We start from the raw sequence: 17,942 nt of genomic DNA on the forward strand, positions 1-17,942 counted from the left end.
ACCTGCTCTCCCAGGTGTGAGAGCTGAACCAGCGCCTTGGGCAAGTCCCTGTGCTGGAACTGCCCACAGTGGCAAATGTGCTCAGCTTACAGTAACATCTACAGTTCCATCTCAGCAATTAAAAGAGACAGCTGCCTGTCCTGTGGCCGTGGCTGATGTGACTCAGGAGCGAGTTAACGGAGCTGCTGCAGCTGCAGTGGTGTGAGAGCACAGTGAACTCGGTATGTGCCCTGTCTCTGCTCATTAGCCTCTCCTCTTGCCTGGAGGACTTTCTTGTTGGTGTTTGTTATTGCTTGCTTTGCTCCTCACTCAGAGGATTTACAGGCTGTTGCTGTTGTATAAGTAGCAGATGTGCTTGCACGAGCTAAGGTAAAATCTGGCTTGCTTAAATGTCAAATTTGAACTTAAACATTGCATTGCTTAAAACAAAAAGACCTGAACAGTAAGTAAGTACATTTGCTTTACCTTAATGTATTACCTCAAGTATTCCTCTAAGGAAAGATTTCTTTTAACCTGCCCTTTCTGTTCAAAGCTTCCCAAGAAGTAGGTGGGAACTTAGAGGGAATTGGACAATTGTAGATAAGCAGCTCTGGGCTGAGCTCAGTTGAGGCTGGTTTGCCTTTCCACAGCTGGCAGTGGGGGAAGGATTTGGCTGAGGTGTTTGAACTGACAGGATGGCAGAGAGGGGCTGAAACAACAGGAAAGAGATGAGTATGACTTTTTTTTTTTTTTTTTTTTTTTTTTTTTTTTTTTTTTTTTTTTTTTTCTTTCCTGTTGAAGGCCATGGTGCTCCTTGCAGAGTTCGGAGCCTGGAGTCAGGGAAGGTGATCGTTTCTGTCTGCAGAGACAGAAAGCTGCCCTGGTGTGATCCCAGGAGGTTTCTGCTCAGAGCTGAGGCTTTCTTGGTGCTTTTGTGTGCTGAGTGCTCAGCCCAGAGGGCTCCTCTCTGCCTGCCCTTGCCCTGCCTCCCTGCTGGCCGGGCTGTGCTGAGTGCTGGCCTCACGTGTTTGACTTCAGCTCACATTCACCACTGACCTAGAAAAGCTCCTGGCACTGCACAGCCACAGCAGGACAGGAAACAGCTCAGAGGCACAGAAAGAACCAGCAATTACACACTCCTGGAGCCCATTACCATGCTATCTATTCTGTTATCATGTCTTCTGCTTTGTGCACGTGGAGCTCTTTGCACATAAAGGGCCGTGGTCTTTGCAGCCTTCTGATTGCTGCTGGTGCTGGCTGCTTTCTTGGGATGCTTGTTCGTTAATGCCTGTTGTAAGTGATGTTGTGCTGGACTTCCAGCCACTCTCTGGCAGCATCACTCTCCTTTAAACTTCTTTGTTGTCGTATCTGATTGTCACATCTCACAAGCCAAAGATTCACTTCTCTGACTCAATTACTTTGTGCAGAAAGTGGAGTCCCAAGTTAGAATGAGAACAGGTGGGTCTCATCATGGGCCTTGTTCTCCATACTTGGCTTAGGCAAAATCCAGACATGACTAAACATTTGTGTAAGTGTCTCTCTAAAGAAAACTAAAACCCCAAATCCAGTAAAATTCACAATATCTAGTGCTATTAAATATATATGTTTATTTATTTGTCCCCAGCCCAGAGCTCTGAGTGGCTCCTCCAGGAATTCCTGGGACACCTCCAGGGATGGGCACTCCAACCCTCCCTGGGCAGCCCCTGCCAAGGTCTGAGCCCCCTTCCCAGGAGGGACAAAACTGAGCAAACTGAGCTGAGTCAAACACTCAGATTATGAACCCATGGGAATCTGAGGGCCAGGCACACAAACCACAGCGTGCTGTGAGCAGAAGGTGAGGCAGGAGGGGTGCATGGGGAAAAGAATGACAAATAAGCTGTATTCTCAGTGTAGTACTACAGAATCAGTCCTGAAATCCTCTGTTCACTGCTCTTCCCAGATACTCCTGGCCCTGCAGCCCTGTGCATGATGACAGAGGGTGTTTGTAAATCAGATTACCTGGATTGGCTTCACAGCCCTGCACAGTCCTGTCCACCCACTTGGCAAAGTTTGTTTTAGAAAAATTTGTCTCCATGCAGTCTAGATGTTCAGAATACCAAACATAACTGTTTAATTTTTTTTTTTTTTTGACACACTGTTTTGGTTCTCTTTCCCACGAAACCAGATTACTTAGGTCCTTAAAGTTCAGCACACATTCAGGTGATTTGCTGCCTCGGGGTATCTAAATTTCTGTATGTATTAAAAGTACTCCACCTATCTCAAGTCCCAAAGTCCAGATTTGAAAAACAGCAAATTCCTTCATTACTTATTCTTCTGCCTTCCCTAAATTCTTCTAGTCTTAAATGACAAAATAACTACATTATGTAGGGATTTGGGTCTTCTTACTTTTTATAAAAGTTGCACATATGAAACGTGTAACAAATATTTTCAGTTTATAGCTTTACATTTTTTTATCACACTCCCAGGAGGTGTAACACAAAACCAATATGGCAAGAATTCACAGAACAGCTACAGCTAATAGCCAGATCATGTCAAGAGCTAACAAAATACAAACATAAAATGCAAGTGGGAGCGTATTTGTCTAGAAAGCCTTTTTCTTTCTTCATTTCTTTAGCTGACAGCTGTCCTAGCTGAACGACAGTTCGACTATTATAGTTTTAAAAATTAGGTGCTAAAGGGTTGTTTTCTTCTTGATCCACAACATATAATTATGCGGGGAAGAAAAAGATCCTACACAAAGACTGCACTTCCTCAGAGCAGTATCTGCTCTGAAACTTCATTATGAGAATGCCAAATGTTCCCTGCACGGCAGAGCCCATGGCAGTGGGAGCTTTATTGTAGTTTCCCTTAGCAAGTGTTGATGGATTTATGGAGGGCTTCATTAAATATAGGCTTAAAGGATATCCGCTATCGCCCACTTGTCAAAAGCCAAAATAATATCAAAGCCATGGGTGCAGCTCAGGGCTGCAGGTGTTAACAGTGCTCACTAATCTGGGAGTGCTTCAGCCCCCAATTAATGGCAGCGCTCTTGTCTGAGCCCAGCCCTCTCAGAGATAAATTTCCAAGATGAATGCATCCCGTGGAGGCTGAGGGCACTTGTACAATGATCCCACCCTGCTGATGGCTCGTGCTGGGCTGTCCCAGCTCGGGCTTGTGTTTCCCTGTGGTGCCTTGAGAGGCTCCCTGGAACAGAGGCTGGGCAGAGTTAAAGAAAAAAGCAGGGATTTATTAAAAGGCCTTCAAAGAACACACCTTGGGCAGTGCAAGAGTCTGGCTAAGTTACACCCAAGATAGATGGTGAGTTACAAGTTTTCACACTTTTATAAGTTTTGGTCCATTTCCATTTTGGTGTTAATTGTCCAGTTACAGCTCCAGGTTATGCAGTCCCATCCTCCCAAATCGCTCTCCTCAATTCCCTGTTGTTTGCATTTTTTGGGCCTGAAGCTGCATTGGCTCTGGGGATGGGAAAGGATTGTTTTGTGTGACTGAGCTGTGAGGAGAACCTGCTAACACTTTGTATGAAGTTCAGAGTCACATACCAGTGCAGTACAGAATCTGGGAAATATGAAAGCTAAAACTTGAGGCAGGACATGACTCTCAGTGCTCCTTTCCCAGCAGTGGTTCCGTGTGTGGAGCTGAGCTGGGAATGGGCAGCTTTGGCAGGTTTGCTCTGGTTTGGGGGGATTGAATGGCACAGCCCAGGCTCTCATTTTGGGGGGATTGAATGGCACAGCCCAGGCTCTGGTTTTGGGGGATTGAATGGCACAGCCCAGGCTCTCATTTTGGGGGGATTGAATGGCACAGCCCAGGCTCTCATTTTGGGGATTGAATGGCACAGCCCAGGCTCTCATTTTGGGGGGATTGAATGGCACAGCCCAGGCTCTCATTTTGGGGATTGAATGGCACAGCCCAGGCTCTCATTTTGGGGGGATTGAATGGCACAGCCCAGGCTCTCATTTTGGGGGGATTGAATGGCACAGCCCAGGCTCTCATTTTGGGGGGATTGAATGGCACAGCCCAGGCTCTGGTTTTGGGGGATTGAATGGCACAGCCCAGCCCTGTTTCAGTGCTGCTTGAGGAGCAGTGGTGTTCCACAGCACCTAGCCCTCCTCTTTGCCTGTCACTGTGGGAGTGAGTCAGAGCACAGGGAGTTATCCCAGTGTAGGAGCCGAGTGCTGCCCCTTTGCCCTTGGCAACCAAACCTCTTCTCCTGCTTTCCTCACCAACGGGGCAGCTGCAAACACAGCCCTGGAACAAAGCTGCAAATACCATCTGCAACGGGCTGTGCTTCCAGACAAAGGGGGTGCACCCTGGTGTTTGTAAAACATGCACTTATGGAATCAGATAAGAACAGGTACAAAGAATAATGGCACAACTCGGGCTGCCTGTGGAATTATAAACATTTTGTTCAACCAGTTGTACACCCTTAGTCTGAGCCAACTCCTTAGATGTCAGAATTCTCTATATTTTGATATGGTTAGGGAAAAACATAAAGTAAACAAACCCCAAAAGTAGTTCCAAAATTGAATTAACCTTTCAGCTAATAAGTCAAACAGGATGTAATTATTATGACTTTCCTCTGTGTTCATCAGGAAAAAAACATAGTGCTATGCATTAAAAGCCCAATTATTTATTTAGTAGGGAGCTATAATGGAACAAAATTTATAGCATATTGTGCTAAATAGGTAAAGAGTGCAATTTGCAAATGCATTGTCAGAACCACCCATCCATTGTTTGAGTGGGAAACTGGCACCAGGACTTGCTCCTTGAAGGAGTACGGGCAGACCCCCAAAACACAATTTATTTAGGTGTTCTTTGATCAGTGGAGCTGAGAGACCTGGGTGCATTTGAGGACCAGGGGTGCCCTGAAGGCCTCACGTGTGGGTGAGAAATTGGTGTCACGGGCAGAGAGCAGGGAGCAAAGCCACGGGGACAAGGAGGGGACAGAGCTCTGCACCATGGAGCTGCAGGGGTGAAAGGCAACAGATAAGACAGCAAGGCTTCCAAAACAGTGGGAAACTGTTTGTGGCAGGCAGAGACTGATGGACACAGGAATTTCTGGTTTGATTAAGATGCACCTGCAGCCAGGTGTGTCCACAGGCTGGGCTTTGCCAGGATCAGCTTCCACTTGTCTGTGTGAGCCTGAACCATGGGACACTCAGTGCATAACACACAATCCTGCTGGCAAAGCAGGTGTGCTTGTGCTGCCTGCTCAGGAAAAGGCATTAAATCACCCCAATCCACAGCCTGGTACTTTCATCCAACCTTTGTGTTCAAAATGGGGCTCTGCCTTGGACTTGCCAATAAACCATTCCTGGGTTAAATGGATTTATGGGGTGCAGTGGTGAGAACTGTGACAGTGTCTGAGGGACTCTCCCTACAGGACAACCTCAGAGGGGGCCAAGTGGCCCAGCTCTGGTTCTAAGAAAAATCATGTGCTGGGATCACAAAGAGGGATATAAAACTCCTTGCTCTGCTGTTAATTTAATCATCCAGGAAGAAAGAAGTCCTGTGAGAAAAAAAAAAAACCAACCCCCAAACCAACATAGATAATGATTTAAAATTATGGAAAATTTCTCAGCTCCTTTTAATTAGCAGTGGTGCAATATTAATTCTGAGCTTGCAGGGCCCCTTTGTGAACCTGAAGTTCTGTGCTTGCAAAAATAGAGCATCAAAGCAAGCCAGTGGCATCAGAAAAAAACAAAATCGGTTTTATTTCACTTGATTTAACAATTCTAACTTCTCAGACTGGGGCTGGAGGTTTTCCCTTGGGCATTCCTTCTCAACAGGAGAATGAAAATCAAAGGCCTGGAAACCAGGAGAGCTCATACCTGCTGTGAGTGCTGCTGAGATCACAAGTAAATCCTTCCAGCAAAGCAAATGTTATGCCAGAAATATGTCAAGGAGTGGGTTTAGTCCATTGGGCTACAGCCTGGTCTAGACCCTCCAGAGTGATTTCCTAACTAAAAACCAAAAGTGTCTCAACACAAGACAGAAAATCAGTGCCCATAAGGGAGGCTTTGAGAGTTTTTCTGGCTCCTCAGATGCTGTGTGAGGCTGCAGGGCATCCCTTTGCTCCTCCTTTAGGATTTCTGGGACTGAGTCACCTTGCAGCAGTCAGTGGTTCCTTCTCCCACGTTCTTGGGTGTCAGAGAGGGGCAGGAATGACATGGAGGAGCTTCAGCTGCTCCATGTAAAGGAGAGATGTCCTAAAGTTCTGTCTGATCACAAAGATGTCAAGGGCATAAAAGAATGCTGGATGTTTTCAAATCCAGTGCCACTTTCACATCGAAGCAAATGAAAGATGGCATTTGATAAGTTTTGTTTTAATTGAGGTTGGAGGCTCAGAGTGGCATTCCAGCCTGTACAGCATTAGGGCAGTGGGTTTGTGGCAATGGTGTGACAAGGTCCTGTTTAGGTTCTTCAGTTGCTCCTTTTATGAAATTATCATTTGCAGTGAAATCTAGTATCCTATCCTTTCATACAAAAAAAAAAAAAATCAGATGTAGAATATGAGAAAAAATAGAGCAAATATGATTCATGAGCCAAAGTGTTTGTGGGAGAAGGGATTTCTGTTTCTACTTCAGTGGGAAATAAGAAATTAAAACATGGTATTACTTAACTGAAATACAGCCTAAAAATCAATCCTACAAATAATTTTTGCAGCAAGACGGCCCAAGTTAGGATGGCATTGGAAATATCTGTCTAAACAGTCTCAGTTCTGGTGCCTGAAACTGGTGTAACTCTTCATTGTCTTGCTGAAATGTCCTCATTGCAAAATGCCAGGATGACTCTGCTTCAACTGTAAGGGAAAGCATTAAATGACAGTTGCAGTTTTTGTGCTGCTGTAATCTATAGTGTAACGAGATGCTTGAAATCAGAAACACAAGTGCTGGAGCAATTTGTGCCTAAATTTGCAGAGGACATCTGAACTGGGATCCAGAAACGGTCGTTGAGAGGAGGAGGTGAAGGTCACCGAGCAAGCAGGGGGCGAGCAGCAGCAGCAGCAGAGATCCCATCCCTGTGCTGTGGGTGGGCTGCGTTAGAGGGGGGGAGCTGAGCCCGCAGTTGCGGGTGGCAGAGCACACGCGGGGGGTGGCAGAGCACACGCGGGGTGAGCTGCGGGCCTTGGGCCGGCCAGGAGCGCTCAGCGCAGAGCTGCTGAGCCTGGGAGAGAACGGGAAACGAACGCGGGGCGCCGGGGAAAGGGCACGACAGGGCGAAGGGCAGAGCAGGTGACGGATGGGGACGGGGCAGGGCATGGCTGGGAGGGGCAAATCAGGGTGTGGCAGATCAGGGCGGGGCTGCTCTGCCCGGTCCGACGTGGGGCGGACCCGACCCTACCCGACCCCAGCGGGTCCGCGGAGCCGCCAGGTGCCGGCGCTCGGGGCCGGGCCGGCGGAGCATCCCTGGCCGCGCGGCGCGGCGCTGCCCGGAGCGGCGGGGAGCGGCGGGGCGGAGCCGGCGGGTGGGGCGGGCGCGGCACCTGCGTGCTGGGAGCCGGCGGCGCCGGGCCGGCCCCTCGGCGGTGCCGCCAGACGGCGGCGACCGGGCTGGGCGCTGCCGGCAGCCGGAGCATCCCCCGCTCCGCCCCGCAGCCGCGGCCATGACCGACAACATCCCGCTGCAGCCGGTCCGGCAGAAGAAGCGCATGGACAGCAAACACCGCGGCGGGTGAGGGGCGGCGGCGGGGCCGCGCTCGGGATGCGCGGGACGGGGGCGGCGGCGGCGGCGGCCCGAGCCCGGGCGGGAGGAGGAGAGGAGGAGGAGGAGGATGATGAGGGGGAGGCAGGCGGGCGCTGACAGGTTGCTCCTGACGCCATTGCCGCGGCACGCCCGGCGCACGGCAGGATGCAGGCGGGCTGCGGGAGCGGGGACAGCCCCGGCGGAGAGCGGCTAGTTTGTGTTCAGAGCCCTGTAACTGACGTTGCTGTATACAGTTTATTCAGCATTAGATGTATTCCTTGTTGCCAGGTTGTTGGTGGTGCTGTAGCAGTACCCAGGGCAGGGAGGTGTGTGTGATGCAGCAGCAATCCCCTGTGCCTGTGTCACATGCACCGCTGAGCAAGTGCCACAAGGTGCAGCCACCATGGCCTTGCCTTTGGTGATGTGATTGAAGGGAACGGCGAGAGGTGAGGGCCTGGGAAATTTCTCAAGGCTGCTCCAATGGATTCTTTCCTGGAGTTCTGTAATCTCCAGCAGGAGCCTCCTGGGTGTTCGATGTGGTTAGTGCTGCCTAGCAGAGCCTGCCCTCAGCTCACCCGAGCTATGGGTCATTGCCTGTGGATTCTGCCTGATTAGCAGCCACTGAGAGGCTTTCCAGTGGTGGCAAAAAATTCCAGCAGCACGGGAAGGAAGCTTGCCTAGGGCTTTTACTCGATAGCAGTTGAAATAAATTGGGTTTGGGGTTTCTGCTTGGTGCAGTAATTGTTTGGGGGTGGGATTTGTCATACATAAGGAGCCCTTGTTTTAGTGATCTCTTGGTATTCCATCAAGTGATGATAGCAAAGCATTGAAGTCAAGCCAATCCAAACCAGTGTTAGAAACCACAGAATAAATCATCCAGCAAGTTGAGGGGTCCCTGGTGTCACAGCCAGAATAGAGTCCTGGGAATCTTAAGCCATAATCAAGGCCTTCTTTCTTCTGTTCCCTCTGAGGAAAACCCCACGCTAAAGCCATCCAGTCTCTGTTCCTGGATGCATATGAACCCCAGGATGGGCAAGTGTTGAGGGGCTTCACTTTAGCATAGCCCCAGCTGGTTTCTACTCTGGGGGGTCTCCCAGCAGTGGGGGTGAGTTTTCAGACAGATTTTTGTTGGTGTGGTCTTCTGCAGTGCAGAGCAGGTTTCTGGTCGTGAACATCTCTATAAAAATCTTGGTTTTGTTAAAATAAAAGCAAGAAATGGCTAATTCACCTGTAGGGCAGGTGCCATCCGGCAAGGCTTTCATTACCCTCAGCTTCTGACATGCTTTGAAAGGAAGCCAGGGAGGAGCTGGCTCAGGAACCTTGCAGAGATGAGTGATGGCTCAGGCAGTTCAGGTCTGTGTTGGAGAGAAGCCACGAGCTTTAAGAACTGAGTGGGAGAGTGGGGATCTGTTCCTGAGCACAGCTTCAGTGGGGCTCTTCTTGCTGCAGCCAAGGGCTGAGCTCTGAATTCCTGTGCTGTGCCTTGAATTCAGCCCTGTTCATCCCGAGGCTTTGCAGCACTCTGAAAGCCCTGTGAGCACCGTGCCAGTGAGGAGAGAGGGATGGCAGGAACTGCAGCAGCCCTGGTGGGATGGGAGTGAGCCTGAGCTGCCCAGGGCCCAGTCCTGCCAGGGAGGAGCTGCAGATTCCTGGAGCACCCCGTGTGCTCTGCTCAGCACATGACACAAGTTGTCCCCTAAATAGCTCGTGGTGTCAGTCCTCAGTCCTGCAAGGCTCCTTTTAAAGCAGCAAACTGCTGTGCTCATGCAGCTGCTGCCGTGGAAAAGGCCTGGCTCCAAAGCTGCAGGGGAAGGAGAGGGAAGGAGGAGCTTTACAGGAACACTTGCTGAGGCTGTGCCATTGTGCTGCCTGTGTATTCTGGCTCTGTTTAAAGTGGCAAATTCCATTTCAGAGTCAACAGAGAGGGACGGCAGCTCCTGCCCTGGGAGAGCCTGTGTGGGTGTGCCTTGGCATGTGCAGCCTGGGGCTGGGCTGCCTTCCCACAGCCAGGGAACTGCAGGAATTGCAGCTCTCCTGGCCCCTTCCAGAGCCATGCCAGCTGCGTGGCCTGCAGAGGGAATGTTCCAGACTGTTCTGTGTGCCGTGTCTCATGTGCAGGTGCATAAAAGGGTGAGGTGGTCATGCATGGCTCTGGTTTTCTTTAGCCATGGACAGTTTGACCCCTGCTTTTGGAATGATGTCACGTGGGGGTTGGCTTGTGTGTTTGAGGTGCCAAGCACAGCCCATGAGGGTCACAGAAACAAAATCTGAGAAATGGGCTCGGTTTAGGAGTGACTAAATATATCAATGAACTTCAGCACTAATTTGACAAATGCCACCTCAGAACACGTTTGGTTGTAGGTTTGCACACCTACAAACATGGCACTTTTTTCCCATTGGGTTTGTTTTACATGGGAGTATCTTTCATTTGATCTTCAAATACTTCTCCGTCAAACATTTATAAATAAAACCTGCTTCTTGCTAGTGGCTGTTCACCTGGCAACTGGCAGTCACTCTGCTTGTTCCTGCCTCTTACATCACCACTGGGAACGTGTTTTTGTGAGCAAATATAATCCCAGGTGAAGTGCAGAGCAGACCTGTTCTTCAGTTCCTCCTGTTCATCTGGATCCCTCTGCAGACTAAGGGCAGCTTCACTTACAGGACTGAGCTTCAGGTACAGTTTGCATCCTGAGAGATTCTTTTCAGTGGTTGTGACTCTATTTGAGGATTTGTGAGTTTGTTTCCCATCGTTATTTTTGCAGGTTATGATTTAAAATGTGAATTGCACAGTTCTGTAGAAGCTGCCCCATATAAGCTGTGCTCATGTATTTTTTGTGGTCTTTCTGCCAGGTGATGATTTTGAAAGTCCATTACTTACCTTCATTTGCTAGTTTTCTATACTTCAGGGTTATTGCAGGAGTGTTCTTCAGTCCTTCAGTTGCAAAATGGAGAAGGAGAAATGTTTAGGAACATGTTCCCAAACTTTTAGAGAAAACTGTTTACATTTCTGTAACATTGTGATTCCTCTCCTTGGAAAGTGCACGTTCATTTTATCAGCCTTTCTCAGCAGCAGTGTAAACTCTCAGCTGTTTTTCTAGACAATCTTTCCAGGATGCAGTCTTTGGTTTTCATGATGGAAAATGTTTTATTATTCCTACTAATGTAAATAATTCTCTGCCAGAAACTTCCTCCTGTGCCACTGCCTTTGCTCTGAGCAGAGAATTTTACAGTAATGAAGCAGCCCCTTCCCTCATCATCTGCATCTCTAAGCTTGTGACTTAAAAATAGGGGTGGTAGCCAGAGAAACAGCAGATCACAGAACTACACAGTGCCTGCAAAACTCTTGCAGGGAGGAATAAATAACGTAACTGGGAAAAGCTGACAGCTCCAGTCAAAAGAATTTTTTATTTAATGGGCACCAAAGCTAATCTGAAAACACATTTGTATGTGCTCAGAAAATGCATTTGTATGTGCTCAGAGTACTTGGTTTCTGGTGCCCACGTGAATAGATTTTTCTTTTTTTTACATTAAGATTATTCAGTTTCCAGAGGAGAAAGGGAAAAGGAGAACTAATAATCTTATTGATTCTTCCCCAGTGAAGTTTAAGACATCACTGAAAAGTCTAAAAATAATTAAAAATTAAGGCAATTGGCTACCTTTGGGAGGAGTGATAAACATCTGCCTGGAAGGATGAGCTCGTGGTTCTGTGCTTGAGAAATTGCTCTGTTCTAACCAAAACTTCACTTTTAACTTCAGCAGTTCATGGGCTGGCCCTGGAGCAGTCACTGTGAGATGACATTCCTGCTCCAGCAGGGTTGGGTGGGGAATTGCTCTGTGCCCACCCAGCACAGCACAGGAGGGGAACACACAGTCACAGAGTACTGAGGGTTAAATACCAGTGTTGGGGTTGAGTGGATGCCTTCAGAACAGAAATCCTGGAACGGTTTTGGGGTAAGAGTCAGGATTTGCTGTCAGGATTTTCCTGCCTGGCACAGGAGCTCCTGGCTGAGGCTGCAGCCCTGGGCTGTGATGTAATGGGATTCCTGAGAGCTGAGGAACCTCCCCAGTTCCAGTGTTGCAACCTGGGGCTCCCAGTGCTGGTTGTAGTATTGTGTAGTGTTTAATTTAAAAATTAAATGTTTTTCAGAAATCTCGTGCTGTAAGGCTGTGGAGGAGACTCCCAGTAGAAATTCTGGATATTTTTTCCTTGGGCATCCATGCTCCTGATATTTGCCTTCAAAACTTGCTAGGCAGGAAGTTTTTCCTTTGTTTGTTTAATTAGGTTTTCAGTTTGCTTTCTCTGTAATTCAGGAGCTTGCAAAAACTGACTCCAGCCAGGCAGTGATTTCACAAACCTGTTATTTTTACTCAGCAGATTCTCCCGCGCCCTTTCTTGCTTATTCTTGGAGCTGCATTATTTTTGGGTTGTTTCTCAAGCCCTGGAGTAGCACAGGGTTTGTAAATTACCATTCTTACAGCAACAAGTGTGTTTGTGGGGGAACTGCTGCTAGGGGTCACCCTATTGTAAATATTATGATATAGGTGTGGGGCTATTTTGCTGTTGAGTACAATCCCTGTAAGAGGCCCAGCCTCAAAAATAAACAAAGGTAAATGGTTTCAGATGTCTGATTGCAAGGACTGACTGATTTTTCCTAACTGCAAAGCACATTGTGATGAAATAGGCTGTATGGACACCAGATTTGCTCCCTTGGGTAAAGCTTCTTTTTGGAGCCTTTTCTCCTTTGTGAAGGAAGGAAAACCACTTTTTTCTCCCTTTTTTTTCTGTAGAGCATATCTATATTCTGTTGGAATCCAAATACCACAATTTCCAGCAGTTTCTATTCAAATATATTTGGGATGCAAGTGGCTATTTGTCTGAGGTCTTCACATGCAAACACAAAAGCAAATTGCAATTGAAAGGTGTCCAGCTCATAAAATACATTTCTGTAGTAGAGCTTCTGACTTGGAGTGTTTAACACCAATTTTGCTATTTGTCTGGTCTTGGTAACCAGCTGCCTTTCAGTGTGGATTTTATACATAATTAATGGGGGAAAGAATCTGCTAGTTAGCTTTTTTAACAAGCAAAAATAGTTTGTAGAGGCAACAAAAATTGAGAGTTCCAGGCAGGCATAACTTTCTGAAGTGGTTCTGTTGAGGGTATTTGGATGAATTGTGGTTGTATGGCACTACCTAGGGAGCAGCTGAGGCAGGGGGTGTGTGTGACACCCAGAGGTGTGCTAGAAATGGACTCATTAATGAATGAATGGTCCCTCTGCAGGTGCTGTGAGTGCCTGAGGTGCTGTGGGAGGAGGGAGCCGAGGCCTCGGAGTGTCTGGCTTGGGCACCCAGAGAAGAGAGACCAGAGGTACCCTCGCAATGTCATCAACAACCAGAAGTACAACTTCTTTACCTTTCTCCCTGGGGTAAGCATGACTAAAGTTGCTTTTCATTGTCCCACCCCACTGCTTTCCCCATTTTTCAGTGGTTTTACAGTAGATAAGTGCAGAATGTGGAGCTGGAGAAAATGATGGGGATGTTTTTGGTGGAGTTGATGCCAAGGCTGCCTCAGGGCAGCAGCAAACCAGACACAGAAGTGTCCTGAGTGTCCAGGACTGCTTTAAAACTGCCCCAAGTCAGCATTTAGTCACTAGGAAAGCATGCAGAAATGTTTCTGTTGTTACTTCAACATGCATAACATCCTCCCTCCTCTTTTTGTCTTCTTTTTTTTTTTTTTAGGTGTTGTTTAACCAGTTCAAATACTTCTTCAACCTTTATTTCTTGCTCTTGGCCTGCTCTCAGTTTGTGGTTGAGATGAGGCTTGGTGCACTTTACACATACTGGGTTCCTCTGGTAGGTCCTTCAAGGTTTATTTCTCCGAGAAAGTTTTGGTGTTTGACAAAATTTCTTGTGCTGCCTTTTCTGTGAGGTGTAAGTTTGCACCTTCAATATTATTTTTAACTTGCTTCCTGAGGCCTGTGCTGTGCATGTTGTAGGTTTAGATTTCAGTGCAGTGAGATCCCTGGTAAAAGCCAGAAAGAAGTGAAGGGGCAGCTTTGGGACACTGCTGTGTAAATTCTATTTGTTTTAAAGCCTGGATCTCCATGAATTCTCCGTGACTGACACGTGAGATGACACAGTCAGCTGGAACATGTGGGAATAGTTTGGGGTGATTATTTGAAGGCTCTTCAAACAACTGAAACCTAAGCTGAAAATAGCTGATGCTTTTTTAGTTTTATTTTGGAAAGCAGGTAGGAATTGCTAGGTAAATGAATGAATGCATTTCATTGCTATATTAATTAATTAGATCACACATTTAGATATGTATAAGTACCAGAAACCTGCAGTTTCTAACGTCACCTTGCTCCCTTCCTAAAGCTCCTTATTGACAGAGGGAATCAGTACCTGGTTGCAGCTTTCAACACAAGTTGTAAAAAGTTCATTGTCTGTGGTGCATGAGGAGTGTTTTAACTGTTTAGTCCAAGCTAATAGTCTCTGGTAGAAACATGGCTTGGTGATACCAAGCCCATAAAGAGTTGGCTGGCATTAATTAATTATTTTTTATACAGTGAGGGGTGTGATGCAGGCATTGCCTCATGGCAAGAGGAAATGAAATGCCTGCTCAGAAGAGTAGGACTGAAGCCCTAATCAGGCAAACGTGTAATTATACCATGAGCAGAGCACATAAATATCTTTAGAGTGTTATTTGTGTAGGTGGAGTGTCTGTGTACCTGCACATGAAGGCACATGCATCCTCTGTTTATCTGAATATATAAAAAGGGCCTTATACAGATTTCTGTATACATTTCTATGCAAAGAAATCTCCCAGATGAGTTGTGCTGACTTCAGTGGCTCTGAGGTGCCGAGCACTGAGATTTGGGGGTCTGCCTTACCCTGGACTTCTCACTCTTAGTTACTCAGCTGTGGGGTGAAATGAGATCTGGTGCTTACATTCTTCAGGTAAACTCCACAAAGCTTTTCTTGGGGATAGACTTTACAAAGACTTGCTTGGGGGATTGCCTTTACAAAGATGTGCTTGGGGAGAGCACCCTGATAAAACTGGAAAGTTGCTTAAGCAGCAGGTGTGGTTTTAAAGCAGCTGGTGTGTGTTTGGTAATGGGGATTGCACAGCAGCACATCTCTGTGCCCCGATTCAGGGGGACCAGCTGGAAAAAGGAAATGCAGATGGTTACGTTGGCACTGATAAATATGGCTGCTGTTAGAGGCAGATGTGATTTCTCCCCTGACCCTTTGCTCCCTCTGTTTCCCCGTGCTGCTGGCAGGGGTTTGTGCTGGCTGTCACCGTGATCCGCGAGGCGGCCGAGGAGCTGCGCTGCTACATGAGGGACAAGGAGGTGAACTCGCAGATCTACAGCAAGCTCACAGCCAGAGGTCAGCCCCAGGCTGGGCAATGCAGCCCTGCTGACAGCCAGAGCCAGAGTTCAGGAGCTGGGAGGGGGCTCTGGGCTCCCAGGCACGTGGCTTTGTGGCCGTGGAGCCCTGGAATGTGGGGGCTGCTCCTGGGTGGCTCCTCAGCAGGCTCTGGTGGAGGTTGGGGTTTGCTGAGGGGTTCATGGGATGGTCTGGGTGGGAAGGGACCCTAAAGATCACCCAGTGCCACTCCGTCTGAGGGCAGGGACACCTCCCACTGTCCCAGGTGCTCCCAGCCCTGTCCAGCCTGGCCTTGGGCACTGCCAGGGATGCAGGGGCAGCCCCAGCTGCTCTGGGCACCTGTGCCAGGGCCTGCCCACCCTGCAGAGCCTGAAAAGACCCTAAAAAACTCTGAGGTGTGTGTTTGTCAGCAGCAAGTGCTGTAGTTCCTGAGGACTGGCAGGGTCAGCTCCTGCATTTTCCATGTCCATCCCCTTGAGCTCCTCTCCAGCCCTGAGGAGTTTGGAGCCCCTGTTTGGGAGTGAGCCCAGGCTGGGCTCAGCTGAGCCTGACCCTCTCTGGCCATTGTTTCCAGCTGTGCTGTACCTAACAAAGACATTTAAATTCTCATTGGAACAATCCAGTGCTGCCTCACTATGGAGTTACTCCTAATACCATGACAAAGATGGTGAGGCCAGGGTTGTGTTTCAAAAAGGCAATGAACTGAATTTGAGCAAGTTTTGGTTCTTTTCCGTTTCCAATTTCTTAGTTATAAAAGTTTATACCCCTGAATTAAGATGCAGTGATGTAGGTGTAGTAAAAAAAAGCTGCATTTGTAGGAATAAGGCTGCTTTTCAAATATAATTGCTTAAGGCTGGATATATTTCACATGCCAGGAGTTATGAGGCAACTCCAAACTGGGGAGTTTGAGTTTCTGAATATTAAATCCCCTTTTAATAACATGTTCTTAGTACAACACTTAAAATGCTTGGCAACCAACAAAAGCCTCATCCAAGAGGGGTGTACTACATCTATTTAAAGATATAAAAGAGTTGCCTTCTGGATTCTATTCAGTGATCTATAAGGGGCCTGACCTCTCCTTTAGTTCTTTTCATATTGCTATTACGTTTCCCATGAATGATTTCCCTCCCCCCAGTCCTTTAACTTTTCTAATTTTTGTGAAAGAAACCAAAGAGGATTGGCAGCTGGGCACTAGCTGAAAATCTCAAGCCACTGTATTTAACACAAATTTTGTGCAGAAACAGGAATGAGACTGTAGTATAGTTTAGAGTAGGAAAAAAAACATAGAAAATTATTTATAGTTGTCACATGTTTTGGGGAGAAGAGTATTTTTCTGTCCCTCACTCAATCTCAGAACTTAATTTTTTGGGAGAGATGATGATCTTTTCCAATGATTAAAACCTCAGCTCCTCTGGGAATTACCTGGGAGCAGGGAAGGGCCTGGTGAGGCTGGGATGGAAATTTGGGGGTTAATTTATCTCACCCCTTTATAAAAGGAGCTGGGTTTTCAAGTGAGAGTGTCACCAGCTCAGAGGCAGAGGCAGCAAATATCAAAATGAATTTGGAACAGCTGATGTGAACAATTAATTTTCAGTGTAGCTGACAGTAGGACCTGGGCTATTTACAGGCTGTTTCTTTTGTTGCTGCTGTTGAACAGCACAGGTCATGCTGCAGGGGTTTGGCACAGCCCCGTGCTGAGACCTACTGACAAAAACCTCCTCCCTAAACCTTTTTTATCTTTTTACCCAGATGATCCATTTATGTTCCAAAATGACAAAACCAGCAGACTTCTAGAAAGCCTTTTTTTTTTTTTTTTTTTTTTTTTTTTTTTTTTTTTTAGTGGAAAGCTCTGCATGTAAAGGAGAGTTGTTTGGATTGTTATAAAAAATAATCAAATTTCAATCCCCTATTCATGAGCCACAAGCCTCCCTGTGTTCAGGGGTCTGTGTTCTGATCTGCTTGATGGAAAGCTCGAACTGTGCTTGCAAATTCCTGGCTTGTTTTTCTTCTCCTGCAGCCCCCCTCCCTGGGTAACACTGCATAATAGAGAGAAACTCCACAGAAAAGTGGGAAGGGACCTCCTACTGAGGGGTGCTACTTAAGATACAGATCATTGGCATTTACCAGCCATAAAAAACCAATATTTTCCCAAACTCTGCGAGTCCTGCTCCACAGCATAAGGCTACAAAAGCCAAAAGTTTGGTGCAGCACATCAAAAAAACTCACCCCTCTTCTTTTTTTATGTTTTATATGCATTTAACTTGTTTTAGTAAACCTCTGGCTTCATCTTTAGTTCCAAAGTGTTTGGATCTGTACTTCAGTGCAGCTTTACAGATCTATTGTGAAATTTTGACCTAAGTGCTCATAGGGCAAAAAAAAAGGGAATCTTTTCTGGCTAATATTTTTATTACTTGAAATCATCTGCTTTCTGATACATCCATCATGCTGCAAATTTGATGATAATTTCAAAAACCATGGCTTAAATTGGAACAAACTGTTTGCATTTGATTATGTTTACTTTCTTGTCTTTAAGAAAGATAAATCAGGGCACAGCAGAGAATGAAACAAATACCAGACAAATTTTAACAATATAGATTTTTTTAATGAGAGGTCAAGACTAGTTCCTTTTAAAAAGTGATAAACACCAACTTCTATTCTGATTAACTTAAGGAGGTAGAAACTGAAAGTGATGTAAATACTGAATAAACCTGTCTGTATTTAGAAGAGGCATTTCTAGTTGCACTTACAAAACCAGGAGTTTATAATTACAAAAATACTTAAATAGAGCAGTTCTGGGAAATGAAACAGTTGTGCTTATTAGCTGCTTTTAAACATGCATGAGAAAACATCTGATGTTTAGGTGGCATTTCCCCACAGAAAGAAAAGGG

At 46.8% G+C, this 17,942-nt stretch overlaps 1 protein-coding gene across 3 annotated transcripts in view; it reads left to right on the forward strand.

Annotated features, from left to right (window-relative positions):
* Positions 1-7,517: 7,517 nt before the first annotated feature.
* The window catches only part of ATP9A (ATPase phospholipid transporting 9A (putative)), a 46,639-nt gene continuing 36,214 nt past the window's right edge, over positions 7,518-17,942 (forward strand). For 2 of the 3 annotated variants that reach the window (XM_030231309.2, XM_050982141.1), the window contains exons 1-4: positions 7,518-7,653; positions 12,944-13,088; positions 13,402-13,515; positions 14,946-15,054. In XM_030231309.2, coding sequence (XP_030087169.1) covers positions 7,586-7,653; positions 12,944-13,088; positions 13,402-13,515; positions 14,946-15,054 — 436 coding nt within the window. In that variant the 5' untranslated portion in view covers positions 7,518-7,585. Of the gene's footprint in view, positions 7,654-10,226; positions 10,340-12,943; positions 13,089-13,401; positions 13,516-14,945; positions 15,055-17,942 lie in introns of those variants that run through there. The other variant, XM_050982142.1, reaches the window with a different exon arrangement.

This window comes from Serinus canaria, chromosome 20 (assembly GCF_022539315.1).
Source record: "Serinus canaria isolate serCan28SL12 chromosome 20, serCan2020, whole genome shotgun sequence".
Lineage (NCBI taxonomy): Eukaryota > Metazoa > Chordata > Aves > Passeriformes > Fringillidae > Serinus > Serinus canaria.